The 22766-nt window shown below is 42.6% G+C and overlaps 1 protein-coding gene across 3 annotated transcripts in view; it reads left to right on the forward strand.

Moving 5' to 3' along the window:
* The window catches only part of LOC113035759 (syntaxin-1A-like), a 79641-nt gene that overhangs the window by 21994 nt on the left and 34881 nt on the right, over positions 1-22766 (forward strand). For all 3 annotated transcript variants that reach the window (XM_026191443.1, XM_026191445.1, XM_026191442.1), the window contains exon 3: positions 14090-14189. In XM_026191443.1, coding sequence (XP_026047228.1) covers positions 14090-14189 — 100 coding nt within the window. The remainder of the gene's footprint in view (positions 1-14089; positions 14190-22766) is intronic.

Genomic DNA, 22766 nt, shown 5'->3' on the forward strand with positions numbered 1-22766 from the left:
CTGATTGAGGAGAGGAGGTTCTCATACAAGATTTTATGGTGCATGGCCCTGTCCATTGGTCCCTCCTGTACTTTCCTGTACCCTTAGCACATAAACAGCCCTAAAGCATAATGTTTCCATCGCCGTGCTTGACTGTGGGGTTGGTGTCCTGTGGGACAGCTGTCTCTTCCTCCAAACACTGTGGGTCAAGTTGATTCCAAAGAGCTCGATTTTGGTTTCATCTGACCATAGCACTTTCTCCCAGGCCTTCTGAGTCATTTAGATGTTTACTGACAAACTTCAGACGTCCTGTACATGTGCCTTCTTGAGCAGTGGGACCTTGGGGACACTGTGCTGTTCTTGGTGACTGGAAACCCAATTGTCTTCATTATGCAGTTTTTGGCTGATCCACCGCTTTTCTCACGATCATCCTCCTGTTATCTTTCCCCTGATGTCCTTTGACAGCTCTTTGATCGTGTCCAGGGTGGTAGAGAGGCTGGAATGCAAGAAACTGATTCTGTGCACAGACGCGCTTTATACAGATAGAAGTTGAGATCAGGAGTCTCTCAACAATACTGATTGTAGTCTTTAGATTATCGTCAATATTCTGTCTCTCTTCATTAAAATAAAATTACCATAGAAATTAGACTGTTCACTTCTTTGCACGTTTGCAAACTTACAAGTTCATCAGAGAATAAAATAATAATTTTCCACAGCGTAAATTTCTTTTCACATACATTTGGGAGCGTGTTCCCAGTGCGTGCCATGCACGTTTGCTGAGAGTACAAGCTGAACATCATTATAGCTCTCAGAGGGAGGGCCTCGTTTCAGCATGGCAGCAGTTGACATCTCCGCCCCAGAGAGAGGGAGACCCACTGGGAATCATCATTCATATGGTGCCAGGCCTGTTTTTACCCGGTGACGGCGTTCACTGTGAGAACAGTAGTGTAATTTTTTTATTACTTGTGTTGTTGGCAGTTATATTTCTTGTATTATATGCGCCACTACTTTCATTTTCTAAAACACCTGGGATTTGCCTTTGAAGTATTTAAATCACCATTGCAAATGCTGCTACAAAGGTGGGTTGGGCGAGGTTGAATGGCATTTAGCAGCATTTTTGAGTTACGAAAAAGGTCTGGCAACCAGCACTTTGATACGTGAGCTTTCAAAGCGCCGTGAGACAACAAACACATCGCCAAAAAGCCGCAATCATCAGTGACTGAGCTGAAAGGAGATCAATCAAAACGTCTGTATAGATATTTAATATTTCAGCACAGACAAGCGTCAAAAAGGAGAAGAAGCAGCCTTCTTTACCGACGTGTGATGGAAATATTGTTTTTATCATCACAATATTGTTGTTAAGTCATCAAAAGCACTAATTCATGCAACTGGGCAGCATATAGATGTGAGTTGATTAAATGTGCTCAGTGACTGCCTGCGATTGTTTAACACACTCCACCTCTCCACTAGGGATGGGTACCGGTGTCCGGTGCTGTGGTGTTTCGACAGAAGAACGGAGACGGCTTGGTTTGTAATGGAACGTATATATTCAGCAGTAGTTCGCCATTTTACATCTCACCATACACTTCACTTCTTCTCTCCTTCCATCATCCTTAGTCACAGAGCCCCCTACTGGTAACTGAGTATATGTTCATATTCAGTCCCCCTTGTAAGCAACCCTTCACCATCTTAGCAGTGTATGTAAACACAACATCTCTCCTCATTCTCACAGAATTCTACTACCTCAGTATTACTTACTTAGCATGGCAACATTACTATTTGCACAGAACATTATCAGTAGTAAACTTTGCAACCAGACAGCATTTTCAATACCTATTTCACTTATAACATTACTGGGTGTTTGAACTATACCCGTGATCTTAACATACAATCTTGTTCTGGTGCCTAAATCGTCCTTTATAATGAATACTTGTACCGTTAAGGTTACTGTAGTAACTTAACAACCTTAAGTCACAAAACTCACAAATAAATCACAGTAAATCAATCCTCTATTATACTTGGACCTCAGAACTAGCAGTATGGAACTTAACATTAGCACCCAACAGCTCAAGCGTGTTTTTTTTCACTTTTTTTTCTTTTCATTTTTTTTTTTTTAAACTCATTTCATAACATAATCCTTGGTCCAAGCTGGTAACTGTCTCGGTCTGTTAGGAACAGAAGGTCTTTTAGGAGTTTCTCTTGTGTTATTTTCAACCTCGTCACCAGCCTGCAACGGCTCAGCATTCTCTGCGCAGCAGAGTGAGAGACAGGCTGCATTCCATCTCTTTCCATCACTCAAGATGAAGGTGCTCAGTCCAGTCTGTTGCTGCACTGACAGTGGATCAGTGAACTGTCTCTCTCCCTTCCCCACTCGGAAAGGTTTACGTATCCGCACCCTGTCACCGACCACAAGCTGGGGAGGTTTTGCCCCCCTCTTTGCATCAGTGTAGCGTTTACTCTTACGTTGCTGGTGAGAGACTCTGGCCCTGCATTGGTCATACTGTCCTGTGTCTTTGGGAAACGGCAGGACATTTAGCTTTGTTCTCATGGGTCTCCCTCTGAGAAGCTGGAACGGAGCTGCTCCAGTCGTTGCATGAGCTGTAGCACGGTAATTCTGTAGCATCTCTGTCACGGCGGGCTTCCACAGCTTCTGGGACACCTGTGCAGCCTGAACACAGTCCTTCAGCACTCTGTTGAATCTTTCAACACACCCGTTCGCTTGAGGGTGATACACACTTGTTCTGATGTGCTTGATGCCCCTTTCCGTCAGGAAATCAGCAAAGGCAGATGAAGTGAATTGTGGTCCATTATCTGTGGTAAGCTCACAAGGGTTTCCCTCCCGTGCAAAAACTGAAGACAAGAACCTAATCACAGTGTCTGTAGTAGCTGATGAAGTAAAGGCTACTTCTGGCCATTTGCTGAAGTAATCGACCAGTGTGATGGCAAACCTGCAGTCCTGCGACCCGCGGTCAAAAGGTCCAACAATGTCAACGGCCACATGCTGAAAGGGACCATCTGGAAACTGAACCGGCTGTAAGGGAGTAGGAGCAGTTTTGGCCGTTTTGTCACACAATTGACAGACTGAGCACGATGACAGAATCGCATGGACTTGAGTATCCATGCATGGCCACCAGTAAAGCTCTCTGAGCCGCTGCTTTGTGCGAACTATGCCCTGGTGACCTTCGTGTGCGAGGCATATCACCTTTTCCCGCAGGGACCTTGGGACCACCAGACGTGTCCCCCGGAAAACCAACGGTGATTCCACAGCAAGTTCATGTCGCACCAGGAAATACGGCTGTATCTCAGGTGGGAGAGACCTTTTCACCTTAGGCCAGCCTGAGCGGATAACCTGTTGCAGCAGAGAAAGGTCAGGGCAGTCCTCACATTCAGCTTTAAAATCCGTCAACGGTGTCGCTGTCAAGAGAGGAGAAACTTCAGCTATCTCCAAGAGAAGGTCTTTTTCAGCATCAATGTCAGTGCTGGAGTACATCAGGGGAACCCGTGAGAGGCAGTCTGCGATGACATTCTGAACACCAGGACGGTACTGCACATCATACTGAAAACACATCAGCCTTGCAGACCATCGTGCGATTCTCATGCCCGCTCTGTTCATACCTTTGGTGCTGAGAAGGGTAGTAAGAGCTTGGTGGTCAGTACGAAGTGTGAATCTGCAGCCCCATACATATGTACGCCATCTTTCCACCGCCCAGACACAGGCTAACGCCTCCTTTTCTGTGGTGGAGTACTTTCTTTCAGCAGGAGACAGTGTTCGGGAGGCGAACGCCACAACCCGCTCCACTTGATCTGGATGTAACTGTGTCAACACAGCGCCTAGCCCATAGTCTGATGCGTCTGTGGTGATAAAAGCAGGTAAGTCAGGGTCATAGACGGCAAGTGCGGGACTTTCCAGAAGGAGTTTTTTCAGGTTACTGAAGCTCTCATGTGCTGCCTCGTTCCACTGGAGTTCGACTTTCATGTCTGTTTTCAGCAACTGTCGCAGTGGTTCCACCAGTGTAGCATAATCTGGAATAAATTTACTGAACCAGGATGACAAACCCAGGAACGAGCGCAATGCAGCCATATCCTTTGGAGCAGGAGCCTCAGCAATAGCAGTAAGGTGATGTTGGCTTGGACGTAAGCCTTCCTTTGAGATTACATGGCCCAGGAATGTGATGTGTGACTGGCAGAAGGAACTTTTCCCAGCATTAATCTGCAGGCCGACATCTCTGAGACGTTGGAGAACAGCTTGCAGGCGTGTATCATGCACCTCCTTTGATGTTCCATAGACGATGATGTCATCCAAGTAGTTGCAAACACCAGGCAGATCTTTCAGGACCGTTTGCATCATTTTCTGGAACGCCGAAGGTGCTGATGCTAGGCCAAATGGGACACGTGTGAACTGGAACAGTCCCTCATGAGTGATGAAAGCAGTCAGCTTGCGGCTCTCCGGATGCAAAGGTAATTGGTGGTATGCTGAGCTGAGGTCAATCTGGCTGTAGTGAGTGGCACCTCCCAAGTCAGAAAACAGATCCTCCATATGAGGAAGAGGATGGCAGTCAGCAATAATGCTCTTATTGGGTTCACGAAGGTCAACACACAGTCTCAACTCCTTTTTTCGCTTTCTGGCCACGACCAAAGGACTCACCCACTCAGCTGCATCGATCCTTTCAATTATGCCAGCTTTGAGTAAGCGAGAGAGTTCTGCTGACACCTCTGTACGTACACTTAATGGCAGGCGTCTCAGCTTTTGGCGTACAGGCCGCACATTGTTGTTTACCTGTACTTTATGGATGAACCCTTTAACACATCCAAGTTGAGCTGGTGGAATAGGATCAACATTGTACACAGCAGACTTCTGGTTAGACGAATCCGGCTCATCTGCAGTTTCATCCTGAATACGGTCCACTTTGCCTCCGACGATGCAGACGTTCAGTGCTCTAATGAGGTCGAGGCCTAATAGCGGGGAACCAGCTTTGACAATGTAGAAGGAAGCAGGAACTTTTTCATTCTGTGCATGCAGTGCAACTGATGCAGGCAGACAACCCATCACAGCCAACTCATCTTTAGCATAAGTAACTAGTTTGACTTTAGGTCGCACCAGTGAACAGTCTGCAAAATACTGTCTGTAGATAGTTTCTGGCAGAATAGACACAGAAGCTCCAGTGTCTACTATCAGCTCTACTGTCTTAGAGCCACCTTGTACAGTTTCAATGTCGACAGTGCAGGTAAGCTTATCTTGAATAGCTGCCATCATTTTAGCATCTTGCACGCACAGTACTGCCAATTCTGGAACCACTACTTCTCTCACTTCACTGACTGACGACTTACATACCTTGGCAAAATGTCCCTTTTTCCCGCAGTTATTGCATTTTGAAGAAGCAGCCGGGCAGTTTTTATCATTAGCTAAGTGCTTGTGAGAACCACACCTGAAGCACTTCCGCTGCTGCTGCTGCTTTGAACCTCCCCGTTTGCGTTGGTCTGGAGTGCAGCCTTTAGCGGGGCGAGGTCCTCTCCTCTGGTGAGAGTGGGAATTTGCCGCGTCGACTGTCTGAACAGGCGCGGTCGGACACGAGCCGGGTGTGGAGAGTAGAGTAGCGTTTTTGACTGCTGCTTCTACCTGGCTCGCAATAGTTAGAGCCTTATCCAGTGTGAGTTCATCCTCCAGTAACAGTTTGTCTTTCACAGCGCTGAGATGAGCATTGGAGATCAACTGATCTCTTATCATTTCACTTTCCATTTGTCCAAAGTAGAGCTGGGCGATAGAACGATAACGATATGTATCGCGATATAACTTTTACTCGATAGAGAAATTAAGCTATCGCGATAGACCTCGCCGCTCTTGTCCTCAAAAAAAAAAAAAAAAAAAAAAGGTCAGCCAATCCAAATTAAGTAACGCGGAGCCGAACCAATCACAGCCGCAGAGTCACGTCGCGTGACTTGTTACCGTATAGCACAAGTGCCAAGCCGCACGTGTGTTTGTTTGGGAAGCAGCCAGCGGGTAATGGAGCCAGCGCGTAATGGAGGAAATGAGTGTGCCGACTAGAAAAATCAACCGAGCGTGACCGAAGAGAAAACAGATGATGGTTCCAATGCCGGAGAGATTGTCGAACGGAAGAGCCATAGAAGTTCCGTAGTGTGAAGGTATTTCGGCTATTTCAAGTCTGACAAAAAAAACAGAGAAGCGTGCACTGTAAATTGTGCCGAAAGCAAGTCTGGAAATACAATAAACTGGTGCATGCGTCACACTGTGCGCCACGTTATTGTTTCGGTGAAATGAATTTCTACAATACTGTTACTGTTAATTCTACTCTCTGCAGTGTTTAAATGCTTACATATACACACAGTTACTGTCCGTCCACACATACGACTCGGTTCTGCTTCTATGCCCCAGCTTTGTTTACTTTTTCCCACCGAGGCTTCTAGACTTCTGATTGGCCAGCATTTCGGCACGGTTAGGAATCTAGCGCCACCTGCTGCTTTGGCATGTTCATAGCAGCGTTTTCCTTCATTTCTGCCTTTACGTGTGGACGGGATTATTTTTTTAAACGAAAACGGAAAATCTCCGTTTTCAAAAATACCCGTGTACGTGTGGACGTAGCCTCAGTCTCTGACTGGAAGCGCTAATTCGTCATTCGGCTTTTGTCAGACTAAAGTAACTGTTAAAACTGTTTGAAAAGCTAAGCTATACAACAAGGAGAGATTGAGAATTTCCTTTTAGTTCTCAGTTTATTTGATATTGACAAAAGTTAGTCAGTTTTGTCTGTTCTTCTGTAAAACAAACTAAGATTTATTTTTAGAATTAATATTTTGTTTCTAAGTGGAATTGACAATTTAGTAGTCTGTTTTGTTTGTTCTATTTTGAAACTTAAACGCTTTAGCGGCTGCCTTTTGTGTAGTTTGCAATATTTGCCTTTATTTATCTGAAAAAGTCTCATGTTCCTTAAGTACATCTACCCTGTTGAACTTATTATGGGGAATAAATATTTAAATAAAAACAAGCTGCTGATTATTTCACATTTTACTTGTGAGCAACGGCACATTTAAATCTTACAAATATAGTTATTTGGCTTATATCGTGATAGATATCGTTATCGCCTGAAATGAAAAAAACATATCGTGATATGAAAAAATCTCATATCGCCCAGCTCTAGTCCAAAGTTACAAGATGAAGCTAATGCTCTCAGAGCCACCACATACTGAGAAACAGTCTCATCCGCTCGTTGCATACGCTGTCTGAATGTATGACGGCACGCCACGACATTCACTTTCGGCACAAAGTGCTTCTCCAGTGTGCTCATGGCGTCAGCATATGTATCACCTTGCTCCGGTAACGTGTAGAATAACCGCTGTCCCTCCGGGCCCAAGCAGTGTAGCAAAACAGCGCGTTTCCTAGCATCCGGCCATGCGTCTCCCGTGGCATTGATTACTAGCATGTAATTGTCGAATATTTTCCGCCATGTAGTAAATGGAATCGGCGGCTCACCTACATGTGGAAGAAAAGATGGTGGACTCGGAACTGATGCACTCACCCTCGTCGCCAATTTGTGGTGTTTCGACAGAAGAACGGAGACGGCTTGGTTTGTAATGGAACGTATATATTCAGCAGTAGTTCGCCATTTTACATCTCACCATACACTTCACTTCTTCTCTCCTTCCATCATCCTTAGTCACAGAGCCCCCTACTGGTAACTGAGTATATGTTCATATTCAGTCCCCCTTGTAAGCAACCCTTCACCATCTTAGCAGTGTATGTAAACACAACAGGTGCCATGATGGCACCGGTTCTGACATAAACGGTAGTAACCAGACCGAAAAGCAGCGCACATTTCGGTGCTTTATTTCGGTGCTTTTTTTTCCTGAGCTGTGATACACTTTAGATTCTAGCCAATCATTTTACGTTTCCGAGGATAGTAGGCGGGGCCAGGTACGTACGTTCTGTTAGAGCAGAGCTACAGATTAAAAATGTCCAAGGCGAAGCGGTCAAAAGTCTGGCTGTACTTCACAGCAAAATATGCAAACTCAGCAGCCTGCAACAAGTGCTTTAAGCTGATACTGTGATACTGTCAAAGGAGGTAACACCTCAAATCCGATGAAACACCTGGCGACGCATAGCGTTTTTTTTAAAAGCCCAGAAATGCGCCGTATTTGATAGCTTGCTGCGAGACCTCACACCGAGCACATCTACTGCGGGTGGGTTGCCTGTTATGCAACATCCCCCAAAAACACGAAGAGGAGAGTCCTGGCCCCTAGCCCTGCCAGTGTAGCAGAAATGATGACGGATGATGGTGGCAGCAGCAGCCGTTCTTCTCTGCGTGAGTAGCTAATTTACATTGAGTAGGCTAACCACGTTATTACATTAATGCATGTAAGGTGAACTAGCAAACATCATCATAGCTACATGCGGCTGTCTTCTTGTTTGATGGCAGATACTCCCTTCACCCTGGCTAAAAAGGCTAAAATGACCAAAGAAAAAGTGGAAAACAGTTAAACATGAGAGGTTTTGGACAAAGTTTGTGTTTTTTCCATTGTTTAAGCACTGCTTCCAGCCAAGAGTGATACCATGTATGCCCCATAGCTGCAGAAAAGGCTAACATTGTTATATTTTTACAAAAAACAGCTGAACATGAGAGGTTTTTGGACCAATTTTGTGTTCTCCATTCTTTAAGCACCGGTTTGAGCACCGTTTGAGCACCGGCACCATTTCAAAAGTACCGATTTGGCACCGGTATCGGATAAAACCTAAACGATACCCATCCCTACTCTCCACCCACTTCCAGCATTAGCTTTTAGATTTCTCCATCAACCATAACTTCATGTAAATTTAAATGTGGTGAAGTGCACACCCTGCCAGATGTTTGAGCTTAGTAACAAGTTTGTGTTAAACTGGCTCAGTTTTGGAGAAACTCGGCAGCAGAGGCAATCAAAAAGCACCTTATAGTATGTAAATATTGATAATAAATGAGTAATTAGTCTGTGAATACCTCTTCTGACTGTGTGCGTATCCTCGGAAAACCTTTTCTTGCTTGGAGTCATCTGATCACAGGTCAATCAAACAGGCCACCTCAGCTGCTTCTGTCCACAGTCTTATTATTTTATTCATGAGCCAAAGAATGGGCAAGAGACGAAATGCAGATTAACCAGAAAATCGAGAGCTTGTCTACTACAGTGGTCTCTCAAATGGAGCAAAAATGTTAATGCGCACAGAGTGGGGAAGTTATGCTTGTAGTAGTTGGCTCGGCATCGGCTGCTTCATTCATTCTTCACCATTAGTGGCTCGTTCATGTGCTTCGCGGCTATCAGATGACTACTAATGTGTTATCTTGTTACTGCAGCAGGTCCCTCAGGTGCTTTAACCACTTAAAGTTTTTAGTTTTTTCTTTTTTAAATTCAAGGTTGATCGGACTCTGGGAGCAAGAGAACCCACACAGGCACTGCACGGAAACCAGGAAAAGGACTAAGGATAAACTGGAACCAGTGACCACCAGAATGAATGGTCTCTGGTGGCTCTGCCATGCTAATCTTTTCTGGCATGCACTTTTCTACCAGGGAATGATTACTTTAAATCATTCAGGATTTTGGAGGCAATTACCTTCATGCTGCGATGAAACATTCATGTCCCCATCAACAGGGCAAGAAGGGACACTCAATAATTTGACTGTGAAAATGTTGTTAATCATGTCTTCAAAACATTGAAGATTTTAGACTGACATGTCCAAGTGTTTGTACCCCTCTCCTCAAAGCAAAAAAGGAGGAAATGGTTTTGGAAAAATGTCGTTCAGTGCCAGAATCAATGCTTAGTCACTGTGCAGACTCATGCTCAAAACGTATGCTCTCTTTTTTCCCTTGTTTTTCTGAGTCTGAGCTGTGGCCACCTTTTAAAACATTCCCTGTTATTAAGATCACAGGTGGCTAAGGTGGCAGTGGCAATATTTGGTGCACATGCTAGTATACGGTGAAGGGGGGGGGGGACGACACAATAGAAGAGCACCATCTAAAACAGGAAGAGAATCATCAATCTGCTTGTGACTCAGCAATCTGGCACATCTGGTACAGCTGTCCATTTTGTTTAAAAGCTTATCTAATGTTCCGATGTTGCCTATCAAGGGTGTCATGGCATGGGAGGCTGGGCACTAGCGAAGCGGGTAGATGGCCCATCACAGTAAGAGTTTTTCTGTTCAGTTCAGAATCACCAGTTTTTGTTTTTTGTTGTTGTTGATTTTTTTTTTTTTTGTGGAAAGCGAAGCACTGGACAAAGCCCACACAGGCCCAGGGAGATCATGGATTTGAACCAACAACCTTCATTGTGTAAAATGACAGTGCTAAGCAGTGCACCAATGTGCTGCCCCGTTGAATGCAAAATATGAAACAATTTTGGTATCTCTCAGCTACGCCTGTACGTCAGCAACCAGAACAACACATTTTTATATTTAAAAAGAAAGTGCAGAGAGTTTTCTATTCTTTCTTTCTTCAGCTGCGAAGTCTAAAACTCCTGAATCTGAGGTTTGACAGTCAGTACAGAGGTAATCCAGGGTATAGCTTCAAAAAGTCTGTAATTATGGGATGTTTTAGCTCCGGAGGATCGCTGCAGGCTGCAGCCATTTCTCTCACATTTGTCTCATTTATGTTCTTCTGCTGCTTCCCGCTTCTGACAGACTGTCTGTATCCCTGATATAGAAACACAGCCCTCTTTATCTGTCTGTAATTTTCAGTCTGTCTCAAGTGAAGAAATGAAGGAGGCAGAGTTTGACTGAAACATGTAGACAGAGGGATCCACAGAGAGCGGTTTGACACTGAGCTAAAAGCTTCAGGGAGTGTGAGAGTGGCAGAGTCGTTAGGAGAAGTTAGACAGCAAGACCAGAGAGGAAGAACGGGTATCAATATGTGACAGAGAGATGTAGATGGTGAGTGGAGCAGAAGAAGAGCAGGCGCGGTCAGGCTTCCACCCCGACTGGGTGTGTTAATTAAGCTTTCACTAGTGATCTGCAGGGATAACGGACAGTGGAAATACCACTGTGACCTTGAGTCACACTGTAAACACTGAGTGTGCATATTGATTTTATGTTGTGGAATTTTTGTAAAGATGAATGTAGCCACCTATGGTCATGCTTAGTATCTATCTGTGTGCATGCCTGTTTATGCGATTACTATGCGATTATGTAACAGCCACTGAAACTGCCCACCCCACATGTCACACAATGAAAATTGTAACTAAAAGAATTGCTTATATTTCCGTAATCTTTATTAGTGCTGTTGAAATAGTGGCTACACAGAGAAGTTCTAATTAGTTTAATTAGAAAATTAATTTAGGATCTGCTTCATGTGATGTGGCTCGTCTTTGAAGCTCATTAGCCCGGACATGCGTTCACAATAAAGTGATTAAAAAGCTCTATTTTTTACATTTAAGTAGCGTTTTTACTTTGTTGATTATGAAAATCTGCAGTGCAGTTTTTCTCTGCAAGCTTTTTCTGATACGTGCTTTTATAAATGTTTACAGTACTGTGCAAAAGTCTTGAGCTACTCCTTTCTTTATATTTTGCTACCGAGGAGATGGGTTTGCCTTGAAGAATAGTTTTCAGGCTTTCTGAAGTTTTTCAAGGTCTTTCTTTAGACATAATCTGCTCCTCACTTATTTTCAGTCAAGTCCTTGTATCTGATCATCTTCATAGGAATATTTTTTTCCTTTCTTTTTTTTGGTTGTATGCCAAACCACAACGGAAGTCTCAAGGTATGAAGCAGTGTTGTGTATAAAAATAACTTGGGAAAGAGCCAATTTTAAATGATATCTTTATACTCTTTGTTACTAGCAGCCTGTACAATAATGCATCACTTGTTCTCATTTGTTTAGTTGAATCTATGAAAAATACAAAAGAGAAATGTTTGACAGTGTTTTTTGTTTTTGTTTTTTTTTCCCCCAGTAAATTTCAGAAATACTTTATTAATCCAAAGGATTAATAAAGGATTATATCCAAAAGAGCAGTTACTGAAAACTTCTTTTCCACATTGTGTGGCTTTTAGAAAACTGAGGTCTATATGTATCCAGGAGGTCATGAGAGAAATGCAACAGTGAGCGCTTACAGCCATCTGCAAAACACGGTGGAGGCTCCGTCCTGGTGGTGTCAAGATGAACTTTGGAATGACTTTTAGGAAGGTGAAGAGCTACTTGATTATGAGTAAGCTCTTATGTAATACAACTCAAGTTTAGCTGAATTGTTTTGCTTTATGTTCTGTGTTTCCATATATGTTTGCATGCTTCTCCTATTTCTCATTCTCCTAAAGAAACATTGAGACGTGATGGGTGGCTCAAGACTTGCACAGTATGTGAATCATTAGACTCCTGCTATAAAGTAATCATTTCTTATGTATTCACAACAGCAAGTGTGTGAATACATTTGTATGCAATATGTTGAGGCTTTAATCTGCTTTGGCGTTGTCTGAGTATCAGATCGTTTAGATGGATGCAAACACTACTCTAAGACGCAACTAAATCTAAATTGTGATGCTGTAGAAAGAGTTTAATTTGAAGATCTAAAGATGGATAGTAGATGAGGCTGATATTTGAAATTATGAACAATTTTGAAAAAAATGTTTTTAAATATGGATAATTCGAAGAAAATAAGTGCCTAACAGTGAGCTAAAAAAGAAAAGGCAGAGAAAAGATCCTCATCTTCAGCTATTTGTCAAAAAATGTCTTACTTTTCTTACATTGTGCAACAGAGCCCATTTATGCTTCACCTGATGATGCAAGAATGAAGTGAGCCAAAGCAAGAAAGACTCGCTGTGGCCTCGAGGCTCCTAATCATTCTCCTTACCAGATAAAAATGAGACTTTTACACTAGAATAACTTAAAACTAATGAATTACTGCAATATCCAGCTGGGATTAAGGCTGCTTAACATGACATTTGTACAAGACACAGAGAATAATAACAAATGTCTTCGGTCAAAAAGTCACAAGCAGTTGCAAAACTACCCTCAAAGTACGTGTATCAGTTTGTTTTTACACATCTGTGGGCTTTTTAGCCTCATCTGATCATGTTTTTCTCTCATACCAATAAAATTTATCTGATGCCTTATAAGAGCAGAGAGATGTGCCATGACTCACTAACGTGTGATTTCTAAACCGAGGCAGCTTAAAGTGGTTTCATCTTCTACTCTCTTTGGTGTCCTTCCTTTCTCCAGTCCTTTCTCACTCTCTTACATCTTTAACTTTTGCTCTCTTTCCCCCATGACGTTTAACTCTGCATTCACCTAAGCGACCCACCCACGGTGTCTGGTCTCTCTCCCAGTTGTCTTTCAGAGCCAATTATGTTATTAAAAAACAGAGCCAATCAGAAGCCAATTAAAGAGATAACTGGCGAATAATCACCGGGGCTGAGAAGGGGAAATCTCAGGTTTGTAGTAGAGCTGTGAAAACTGACAGAGGAAAAGTGGAATTAGAGTTAAAAAGCCAAGCCAGAGAGATGTGCAAGGAAATGACCGGAATGACATGGGATAGGCTGGCCTGTAGCAGAGCAGGTGTAAAGGAGGAGAAAATGATCAGCAGTTTGATGGACTGAGATGAAAGTAAAGATTGATGAAGTCACTGACAGATGTGACCCGCTGATTTTCCGGCTGTCACCGAGAGCCAGAGACGGTACAGCTGGCTGCCAGGCAGCAGGAAGTATAGGCGAGAGGTGAAGGGGTAGAATATCAGTCCTGAACCTCAGTGGACTTCAAAGGAGGAGATGAATATGATGCACTTCAAGGATCAGTTTTTGTCAGTGTGCTTAATGACTGGGTTAAAGGCATTCATTTCCATTTATTTGCTGTCGATAGCACTCGTGTATCTGTAAGATACGTAGGAGGCAGCAGCGGGTTACTGGGAAAACTTTTCCTAGCTCACTTATCAGTCTGTAGTACAAACAAGCCAGATCTTGAAATCTGTGTCAGAATTAAACAGGGTATAAATAAGAGAATCGTCCAGTTTTGCATGGAGAAATGATGACTGAGGCTGGATGAACTTGGAAAAACTTTCATATTTGTGGTCTTCACAGCATCTGCCAGGTGAGTCACAGGTGCTTCCTGCTACGGAGCAGATCTAAAGCACCTTTTTGTGTCTCGCTCTCTTGACAGGTGGAAGAGATCCGGGGTTTTATCGAATCGCTGGCAGAGAAAGTTGAAGAGGTGAAGAGGAAGCACAGCGCCATCCTTGCCTCACCCAACCCAGATGAGAGTAAGGCTCTTTTTTTCTGTTCTGTTTTCTAGTGTTTAGCTCTTTAAAATGACATACTCAGGGTAACTCTTGCCTCAGAAATACTGTACTTTTGTTCTGATGGGACTCGACTGCCTTAGGAGTTTCCATTCAGGTGAAACTATAACTTATATTCTTTTAACCAAAGTCCTAATTTATCCAGAATTTGAATGGGTTTTTATTAATCATATCCACAGTTTTATTTCTCACTTGTTAAACTTGGGGCGATCGTGGCTCAAGAGTTGGGAGTTCACCTTGTAATCGGAAGGTTGCCGGTTCGAGCCCCGGCTTGGACAGTCTTGGTCGTTGTGTCCTTGGGCAAGACACTTCACCCGTTGCCTACTGGTGGTGGTCAGAGGGCCCGGTGGCGCCAGTGTCCGGCAGCCTCGCCTCTGTCAGTGCGCCCCAGGGTGGCTGTGGCTACAATGTAGCTTGCCATCACCAGTGTGTGAATGTGTGCGTGAATGGGTGGATGACTGGATATGTAAAGCGCTTTGGGGTCCTTAGGGACTAGTAAAGCGCTATATAAATACAGGCCATTTACCATTTACCATTTGTTACCTACCGCCCAAAATCATAAAATAAGAGATGCCACCACTAGAGCAAGTTTAATGATTTAAAAAAGGGGCCTACAACAAAGTAAAAGGATAAGGCCATGTGCAGTACCAACCACACTGATGTAAACTAACATTAATGGGGAAATAACCATCAAAAGAAATGGAGAATATACCAGTGCAGAGACACACGATACGCCCGACCACAGGGCTAGGTAGAGACCGCTTGTGCAAAACCATCCTCAGATCTCAATCTAGCTTTGAAGGCTTAAAAACAACCTTAACAAATCACTAAATGTTGTGTTGGTTTTAATTTCTTTCTTTACCCATCGATTTGTTGCTCCCTTATTTCCAGAAAGAGTGATTCGCCATGACTTGATTTCTTGATTCATTCAGCCGAGGTTACTACGACTGACCCCTTGTTTTCACCTATCACTGTTTAATGATAACATCAATGTTTAATACTGCAGTGATTCAGTAATGAGTCAGAGAAGCTTTTAATGGAAAGGAGAAAGAGAAGAAAGCCAAAAGTCACAGTTTGCCGTCTAATGTACGACGGCAGCCAAAAGCAGGATAATCGTTGCAGAATCCGCTGAACAAAGAGAAGAAAAATGACTGTGTCATTTAAAATAAATTTAGGAAATAAAGAAAAATTTGTCAGAAAGAGCAAGAAAGGCTGTGTGCAGACTGGAGACTTCAGTAGAAGTCAGAGGACCTTGAAAATGTTTCAAAGCGCTCCACCAATCCGTCCTCTCTCTGCTTTTGGGGCATTTATACCCTCACGGTGAAATCTCTTACCTTCCCGTTTCTCCATTTTTCTCAGTTTTTCTGCTTTCTGTCTCCATCACTCTTTACTGCTACATTTTCCTTTTCAGCTGCTGTTAACCATATTTCATACTTCCCAGTTTCTCTGCTGTCTCTTTGCCCATTTGTGCCCCTCTTTACATTGCTTTTGTTCAGTCTGTGCTGGATACTCAATCCATCGTTCCTGCTGTCTTTTTGCTCCACAATCTCTCATCACCTCTTCTTCTCTCATTTTATATCAGGGCATTGATCTTGACCCTTGTTCACACAAGGGGGATGTTACTCATGCTAGTGACACCTCCTACTAATAATTTTCCTTTCCTCCTCACTTATTCCCTGCCTCCCCTCCCGCCTGCAAATATATCTATGTGCTTGCAGCGGCAGGCATCAGATGGGCCCTTTATCTATCCTGAGCGTGCAGATGGACGCACTGAGCGGAGCAGCAATGAGGAAAGGTGTTGCATTTATGATACAAATTCTCCTGCAGGTCATTTCCTGACTGAAATGACTGTGAATGAAATCAGAGCCGTGTGTGCGCCTTTGTGATAAATGCTAAAGAACCGTACATCAATCAACGATTGATGTAAATGTCAGGGTTGTTCATTACAGGTAGGTCGTTATGTTCTGTACTTTCTACCCGTTGCACTGTGACCACTGACGGCGACTGAAATAACCTGGAACGTACATTCAGGACGCTCATTCGTTTGCTGAGTAGGATTTTTATACCCTGTGTGTTTTTGTGCATATATTTACATATTACATATTACTGCTTTGGTTTAGCAGTAATTTCCCTACATCAGTGTTTCTTGTTACATTTCCTTACATTATCTGTTTCTGGGACCTGAGGCATGACTAAATTTAATAAGTAGTATGATAAGTAGGATGTTGAAGACTGATCTGCTAGGCGTGAGAAAAAAGAGGAAGACCACAGAGGTTCATGCATATAGTGAAGGAAGGTTGCTGTGGCAAATGTGGATGGTTTGCATAGGGTGAGATGTGGGCAGATGATCCACTGTGGCCACCCCTAAAGGGAACAGCTGATAGAAGAAGGAGCACTTAATCTCTTTAAACAGGCACTGGATAAAAATTCTCCACAAAGGAAGGAAAACATTTATGAAATTCAATTTCAAAACCACCTTCTGACAACAGTTTAGTGTTGGAGCAGCTTTTTAAATTAATCTGCATTCATAAAAATGCCCGTCACGTTAAACATGATGTGCTGCCGTGGATATCTGCTGGCTCAGAGTTTTGGACATTGTCCCTGGCTAAGTCTTCATATAATAGCTGGTGGGATCCCTAAATGATTAGCACTAAAATAACTAATAACATTTCCATGATAATAGATGCTAATCTTATGATGTGAAATGGATTTGTTTTGCTATTTCATGATCAGAAGCCACAGTCTTAGTAAAACTGAAACGTTGACCTAATGAGAAACTAATCTCAAAAAAGAGATTCAATTCATCCTGGTGGGAACACAATTGTTTTTTCCAATTTCATCGTTTATCTGTGCATTATAAGGTCTGCATGTGTATATGTGTGTGAGTGTGGTTGTGCGTGCCTGTGTGAAAACATCATTTTTTTTGTTTTGGCTGCTGTGGTTCTAATTGTGATTTTGACATTTCCCTGCTTCTGCTGGAGTGTGTCATCAAAAGTAATTGCACAGTGGCATTTCATTGTGAAATCTAATGCATGCAAGACCTACGCTCATTCACTGCTGTATCAAAAATGGAAAGTCTTGCTGATATTCACTGATTTTTTTTTTTCCTCCCCCGTGGTAAGATGAATCAGTTCTGCTTCTGAAGGTTCCTCCCATCAAATCAAACTTTACCTCCTTGCTGATGCATAATAGGCGAGTCTGTCCTTTTCTTATCCTCTTCTAGCACAAGTATTTTGCTACTCATCCAAGAATCTTGACTCTTAACTTCTGTTGCTTTTCCCCCCACATAAAAACGGGTGTTTACAGAGAAAATATCCAGTGAGCGGCAGTTCTGTGTGAAAATATCTTGTTGATGTCAGAGGAGAATGGCCAGAGTGTTTCAAGCTGACAGAAAGGTAGCAGTAACTCAAATAACCACCTGTTACAACCCAGGCATGCAGGAAAACATCTCTGAATGCAGAAGATGTCAAATCTTGAGGCAGATGGGCTACAGTATCAGAAGAATACACTGGGTGCCACTAGTGACACCTAAAAACAGGAAATTGAGGCAACAATTTGCACGGGCTCATCAAAAATGGAAAAATGTTGCCTGGTCTTTTGTGTCTCAGGTTCTCCAGCAACATTCAGATGGTTGGATTAGAATTTAAACAGCATGAAAGCATAAATCCATTGTGCCCTATGTCAACGGTTCTGGCCCTGTAGTGGTGTAAAGGTGTGGGGATATTGTCTTTAGTACCAGTCGAGCAGTGTTTAAACTCTACTAGTGTCCTATCATTGCTGCTACCATGTCCATCACTTGGTGACCACAGTGAACCCATCATCTGATCACTGCTTCCAACAGAATAACACACCATGTCGCAAAGGTTAAACAATCTAAAATTGGTTTCTTGGACATGATAATGACTTCACTGCGCTGCACTCAGATGGCCTCCACAGTCACCAGATCCGAATCCAATAGTGCAGCTTTGGGAGAGAATCACATCATGGGTGTGCAGCCAAAAAAAAAATCTGCAGGAACTATGTGATGCTCTTATGTCAACATGGAGCAAAATCTCTGATCACTGTTTCCAGCAGCTCATTTAATCTGCTTTGAAGAATTAAGGCATTTCTGAAAGTAAAAGTAAGGGCAAGGTGTACCTAATAAAGCGGCCTAAGCATTTAAATGGGAGTAGTGGGTTGTGCGTTATATTGAAAGAGAGAGAGAGGAAAAACACTGCCATATTTTTTTTTTTTTTATCCAGTCTGCTGCTACTGATGAAGTACTATATAATATGTAAGATTATTTACTTTTGTTTGTTTTAATAGAGATCTATTAATCTATTTGTGCTTCCACCATGGCTTCAAAAACATTTCACATCTCCCCAGGAGCTGCGCGCTTGGCCAGCTTCACAACCCCGAATCCCTCCTCTTCTTCCCCTTCTGCTTGCTGCAAACTTTCACTGCCCGAGATGTTTCCTCAAGAACTCCACAGGTGTAGATCCTACATTCATACGCACACACATATTGTCATGCATGTAGCCTCTTTGCGGTGTTACTTTCGCCCCTGCATTACACATTATCCCATATCTCAGTTTATCCACCCCTCTGAATGAAGCACAGAAAATTACCTCAGGGGAATTGCCGTATGCTGTTTGTGTGCTTTTTTGTTTGTAGTTAATTATGTGTTTGTGTGGACGGTTTTCTGCAGCTGTGTAGAATAGAAGTTTCACAAATGATGATGGATTCTGTAATCATCTGTGTCATAATGTGTATTAAGCCCATATGTTCTCATGAGTGCATTCCTCTAATGCAGGAAGAGAAGCTGCAAATTTAAATTTAGAAACATTATTGATTTTTCCATTCACAATTAAATGATTGCATTATTTGTTTTAGCTTGTCGCACTGGCTGTTGGGCACAGCTTCTCATTTTTTGATCAGTGAGGCAGAATATATAACAAAAGGTCAGCGTTCATTACTTTTCCTACACAGTTGCATCCACGTCCTCCACACTCTGTTAGTCCCGGGAGAGTGTGAAATTTCTAGGATACAGTGAGGCATGCAGTTATTTTCAGTTGGGAGTATTCAGGTGTTTTTAAAGCACCTTTTTAATCAACATTAGGGTTTGTGACACTGAGACATTGTGGTTGTTATGGATGATAATCAGTAGCTTTCAGAGATTGTGTGTTTTCTAGTAACGCATTACCGCCCGCTGTGGAAACTGAAAGCCACCATTCATATGGTCTGCTGCTCGCTTCACTGCTGCTGAATGTTAAAGTGTGTTCACGAGCTGATAATAGATTACAGTTCATGTTTACAGAAGGTGTTTAGCTCGGCTGATGCTGAGCAGAGCTTGATTCTACTGTGCTTTGGCACATGGATGTGTTTGCTTGCTTTCCTTCTAATTTCTCGTGCCTCTTTATGCTGTGTGACAAGCAGCATGTATGCTGCTTTAATAAAAGTATTTACCCATTTAGTTTAAACATCAATTGAATTGAAACTTGTCAAATATAAGACCAGTTTTTGCAGCTCGACATTGTTTTCCATCGTAGGCTACGTGCAGTTCATTGTTACTGTTTTCATGGCTTGGTCAAGCCATTTTAAAAAAAAAGGTCGTCCAAACAGCAGCATTAAATTAACTGAGTGATTTTATTAAATAATACTCAGAAAGTCAGTCAAATTGAAGGGAGATGCTTGGTCCAGGGAAAGTCCTGGCTAGTTGGAGACCCAACTAGCAGATCCTGAAACTACCAGTCACAACCCGATCCGTTAAACAAAGACGGTTACAAAAACAGTCATAAAATTGACTTTGACATGCTGGGAAAATCCCTCAGCATTTTCTTTTTAACCTTTTATTCATTACATGTCAAGTATGTATAGATTTGGAGAGGATGGCCAGTGCTTACTGTTCAGCATCTTGGACATAAATGATGGATTTTATTCATGTAGCAATTAGCAGCAGTGATTCATCATAAATGCAAAGGATTTTACACCCTAAATCAGTGCTAATGTTTCCTTCTCATTATCTGAATGGTTTAATTGCTGATTTTTAAACTGAGGCATGGATTGGATTATCCATGCCTCTCTCCTTACTGTACTTTACTACTAGCACCCATTTTAATTGCATCCACTTGTATTTGAAAAGACAAGAAGGAAAGTAGCTGATCTGCTCAGTTTTTAAGAGTTCAGAAAGCTGCACTAACCAGCTGTTAGACACAGAGCTCAAAAAGGAAAAAAAACCAAAACAATTTCAGGTTGGGTTTTTTTTAGCACTTGGCTTTTCAGGTGTCTGGGTTGTTGGGAATAGAAGTAAATCTCAAGATTACCAATCCTTCCATTATCTGTATGTGCTATCCTGTTGCAAAAATGGAGCACATTATGGATGACCACTGAACACACCTAGTTGGGAAAGTTGAAGACCATCCCAACCACGCCATTCACCACAGGGAGAATATATTCAAGCCATACTTAGATGACACAGGAAGCCACAAAGTGTTTGGACTCTGGGAGGAATCCTGAGCAGCGACTGTGTGCCAGGCCTGAAGAATGATTGATCCTAGTGCACTTAACATGCCTTCCTCATCTGTCCATTAAAACCATTTAAGACAGACAGCCTGGTGTAAGACCTTGAAGTGGTGCTCCACTAGTAAACAACTCTTAGCATCGAGGTTCATTATTGACCATGCAAAAGCGGTGGTGAATATTTTATCACAGATAGCAAAGTGATGTTAAAACTGATGCAAAGCTAGCAGAACACCAGCGAAGGGCCTTTAAATGTTTGTTTTCTCTTACATCTCCTGGCTGGAGAGTTTTGCATGAATCATAACGCCAGACTCAAACTCATTAGCTGAAATTTATGTAAACAGAGGGACTCGGTCTATTCTGTCAGTGTTCACATTGGCATTTTTTTTATACATATTTTGTGATGTGCTGGGAATGTTATCCCTACAATATAACAGTAAGGACGAGTGGTACAGTTGTTATATGCACCTCAGAAACACAATAAAGCAGTAGACTCTTATCTGCACTTGGATGCAGAGAATCTGCCCTTTAACACTGATACTTGAGAGGTTATTTGACAACATTTCTGAGTCTGTTTTTCCAGCCACTTATGCGTTTGCACCCTCTGACATCTCAGCCTCCAATTTGTAAAGAGCATCCTTCCCCTGAATCTTAAAAGTCCTCAACTCACAGCACTGGAGATGCTTGTTTTAATTGCAGCCTGTGAGTGTTACTATTTCTAGTTAGTCAGTTTTTGGTCTGCTCCCACCCTCGGAGTGCTGTTTGCCAAGGCTCCTCCACCCTCAACCAGAATTTGAAAGTGTTGTGTAAGTTCCCCCAGCTTTCTGTATTCTCTTTGTTCTCCCTCAGCTGTCTTTTTCTTTGTGTTTCTCTCTTTTTTCACTCTGTTTCCTTTTCTCTTACGTCTCCCTCATTATGTCTGAGCTGAGATAATGTGGTGCTATAGCCTCCGAAGACATGGCATTTTACTGTTGAATAATAAGATCTCTATGAAAGTGAGGTTATTGTAATGCGGACTATCGCAACCAAGAATAGGGACACATTAAGAGACAATGGAGGTCAAAGGTGGTAAGATAACGTATTCACACAGGGATAAATCAGTCTGAGTGCCTTCTGTCCTCGACTGTAGAGCCAGATCAGCGATGCCGTGCAGGGTTAGTGGTCTGATCTGCATTAGTTTCAAAGTGACCATATCATTACCATATTAATTCTTTATAACCCTGACGTATCATCTTGGAAGATGTTGCAGGGCAAAGGGAGGCTCTTGGAGAGAAGGAAATGGTTTGTTAGCAGAGACATAATGAGGTTATGTGCTCTACAGTGAGCGGTAACCAAAGAGATAACATGACCAGTGTTTTCTTGCAGCACAGAGTGTAGGACATATTCATTTAAACTGAGTTCTGAGATTGAATATTTTAGATTTTCAGGATTAGTGTTATAGCATCATAAGCTGATTTACGGTTGTGATCACAAGTGTACACCCACTTATAGTGGTGCAACGGATCAAAAGTCTCATGGTTCGGATCTGATGTTTTTGTTTGTTTTTTTTCGTCACGGATCGGATAAATTTTCGGATCAGCAGGGGAAAAAAAGAAGACAGAAATTTAACTCGCCGTTTACTTATTTAAGTATTTTTTTACCTATTAAAAAACATTCAGCTCAAGACTTATTCCACGCAATTATATAAAAACAAATTAAGGTGCAATGTAGGGCAGTACAGGGCTTTCTATCTACCACTACGCTGTGATATAATGAGAGGTCACGGTCACGTAGCTTTCCGTTGCCCTGGAGGTCCACCCATTTGTAGTTAGGGCAACAGAAGATGGTGGGACAGCTCAGCCATAGCTTTAAACTTTTCCTGCTCATACATGCTGGGAGCGATCTTGTCACTGAAGTGGACGCGCGACGGGATGTCATAGCGTGGCTCAAGCACCTTCATCATAGTTTAAACTAGTGCTGTCAGCATAAATCTCGTTAAAATGACGTTAATGTCATAACTGCATTACGCGGCAAATCTCCGTTAACTAGTTACCATGGATCGCC

Source organism: Astatotilapia calliptera, chromosome 14, assembly GCF_900246225.1.
Source record: "Astatotilapia calliptera chromosome 14, fAstCal1.2, whole genome shotgun sequence".
In the NCBI taxonomy this organism is placed as follows: Eukaryota; Metazoa; Chordata; class Actinopteri; order Cichliformes; family Cichlidae; genus Astatotilapia; species Astatotilapia calliptera.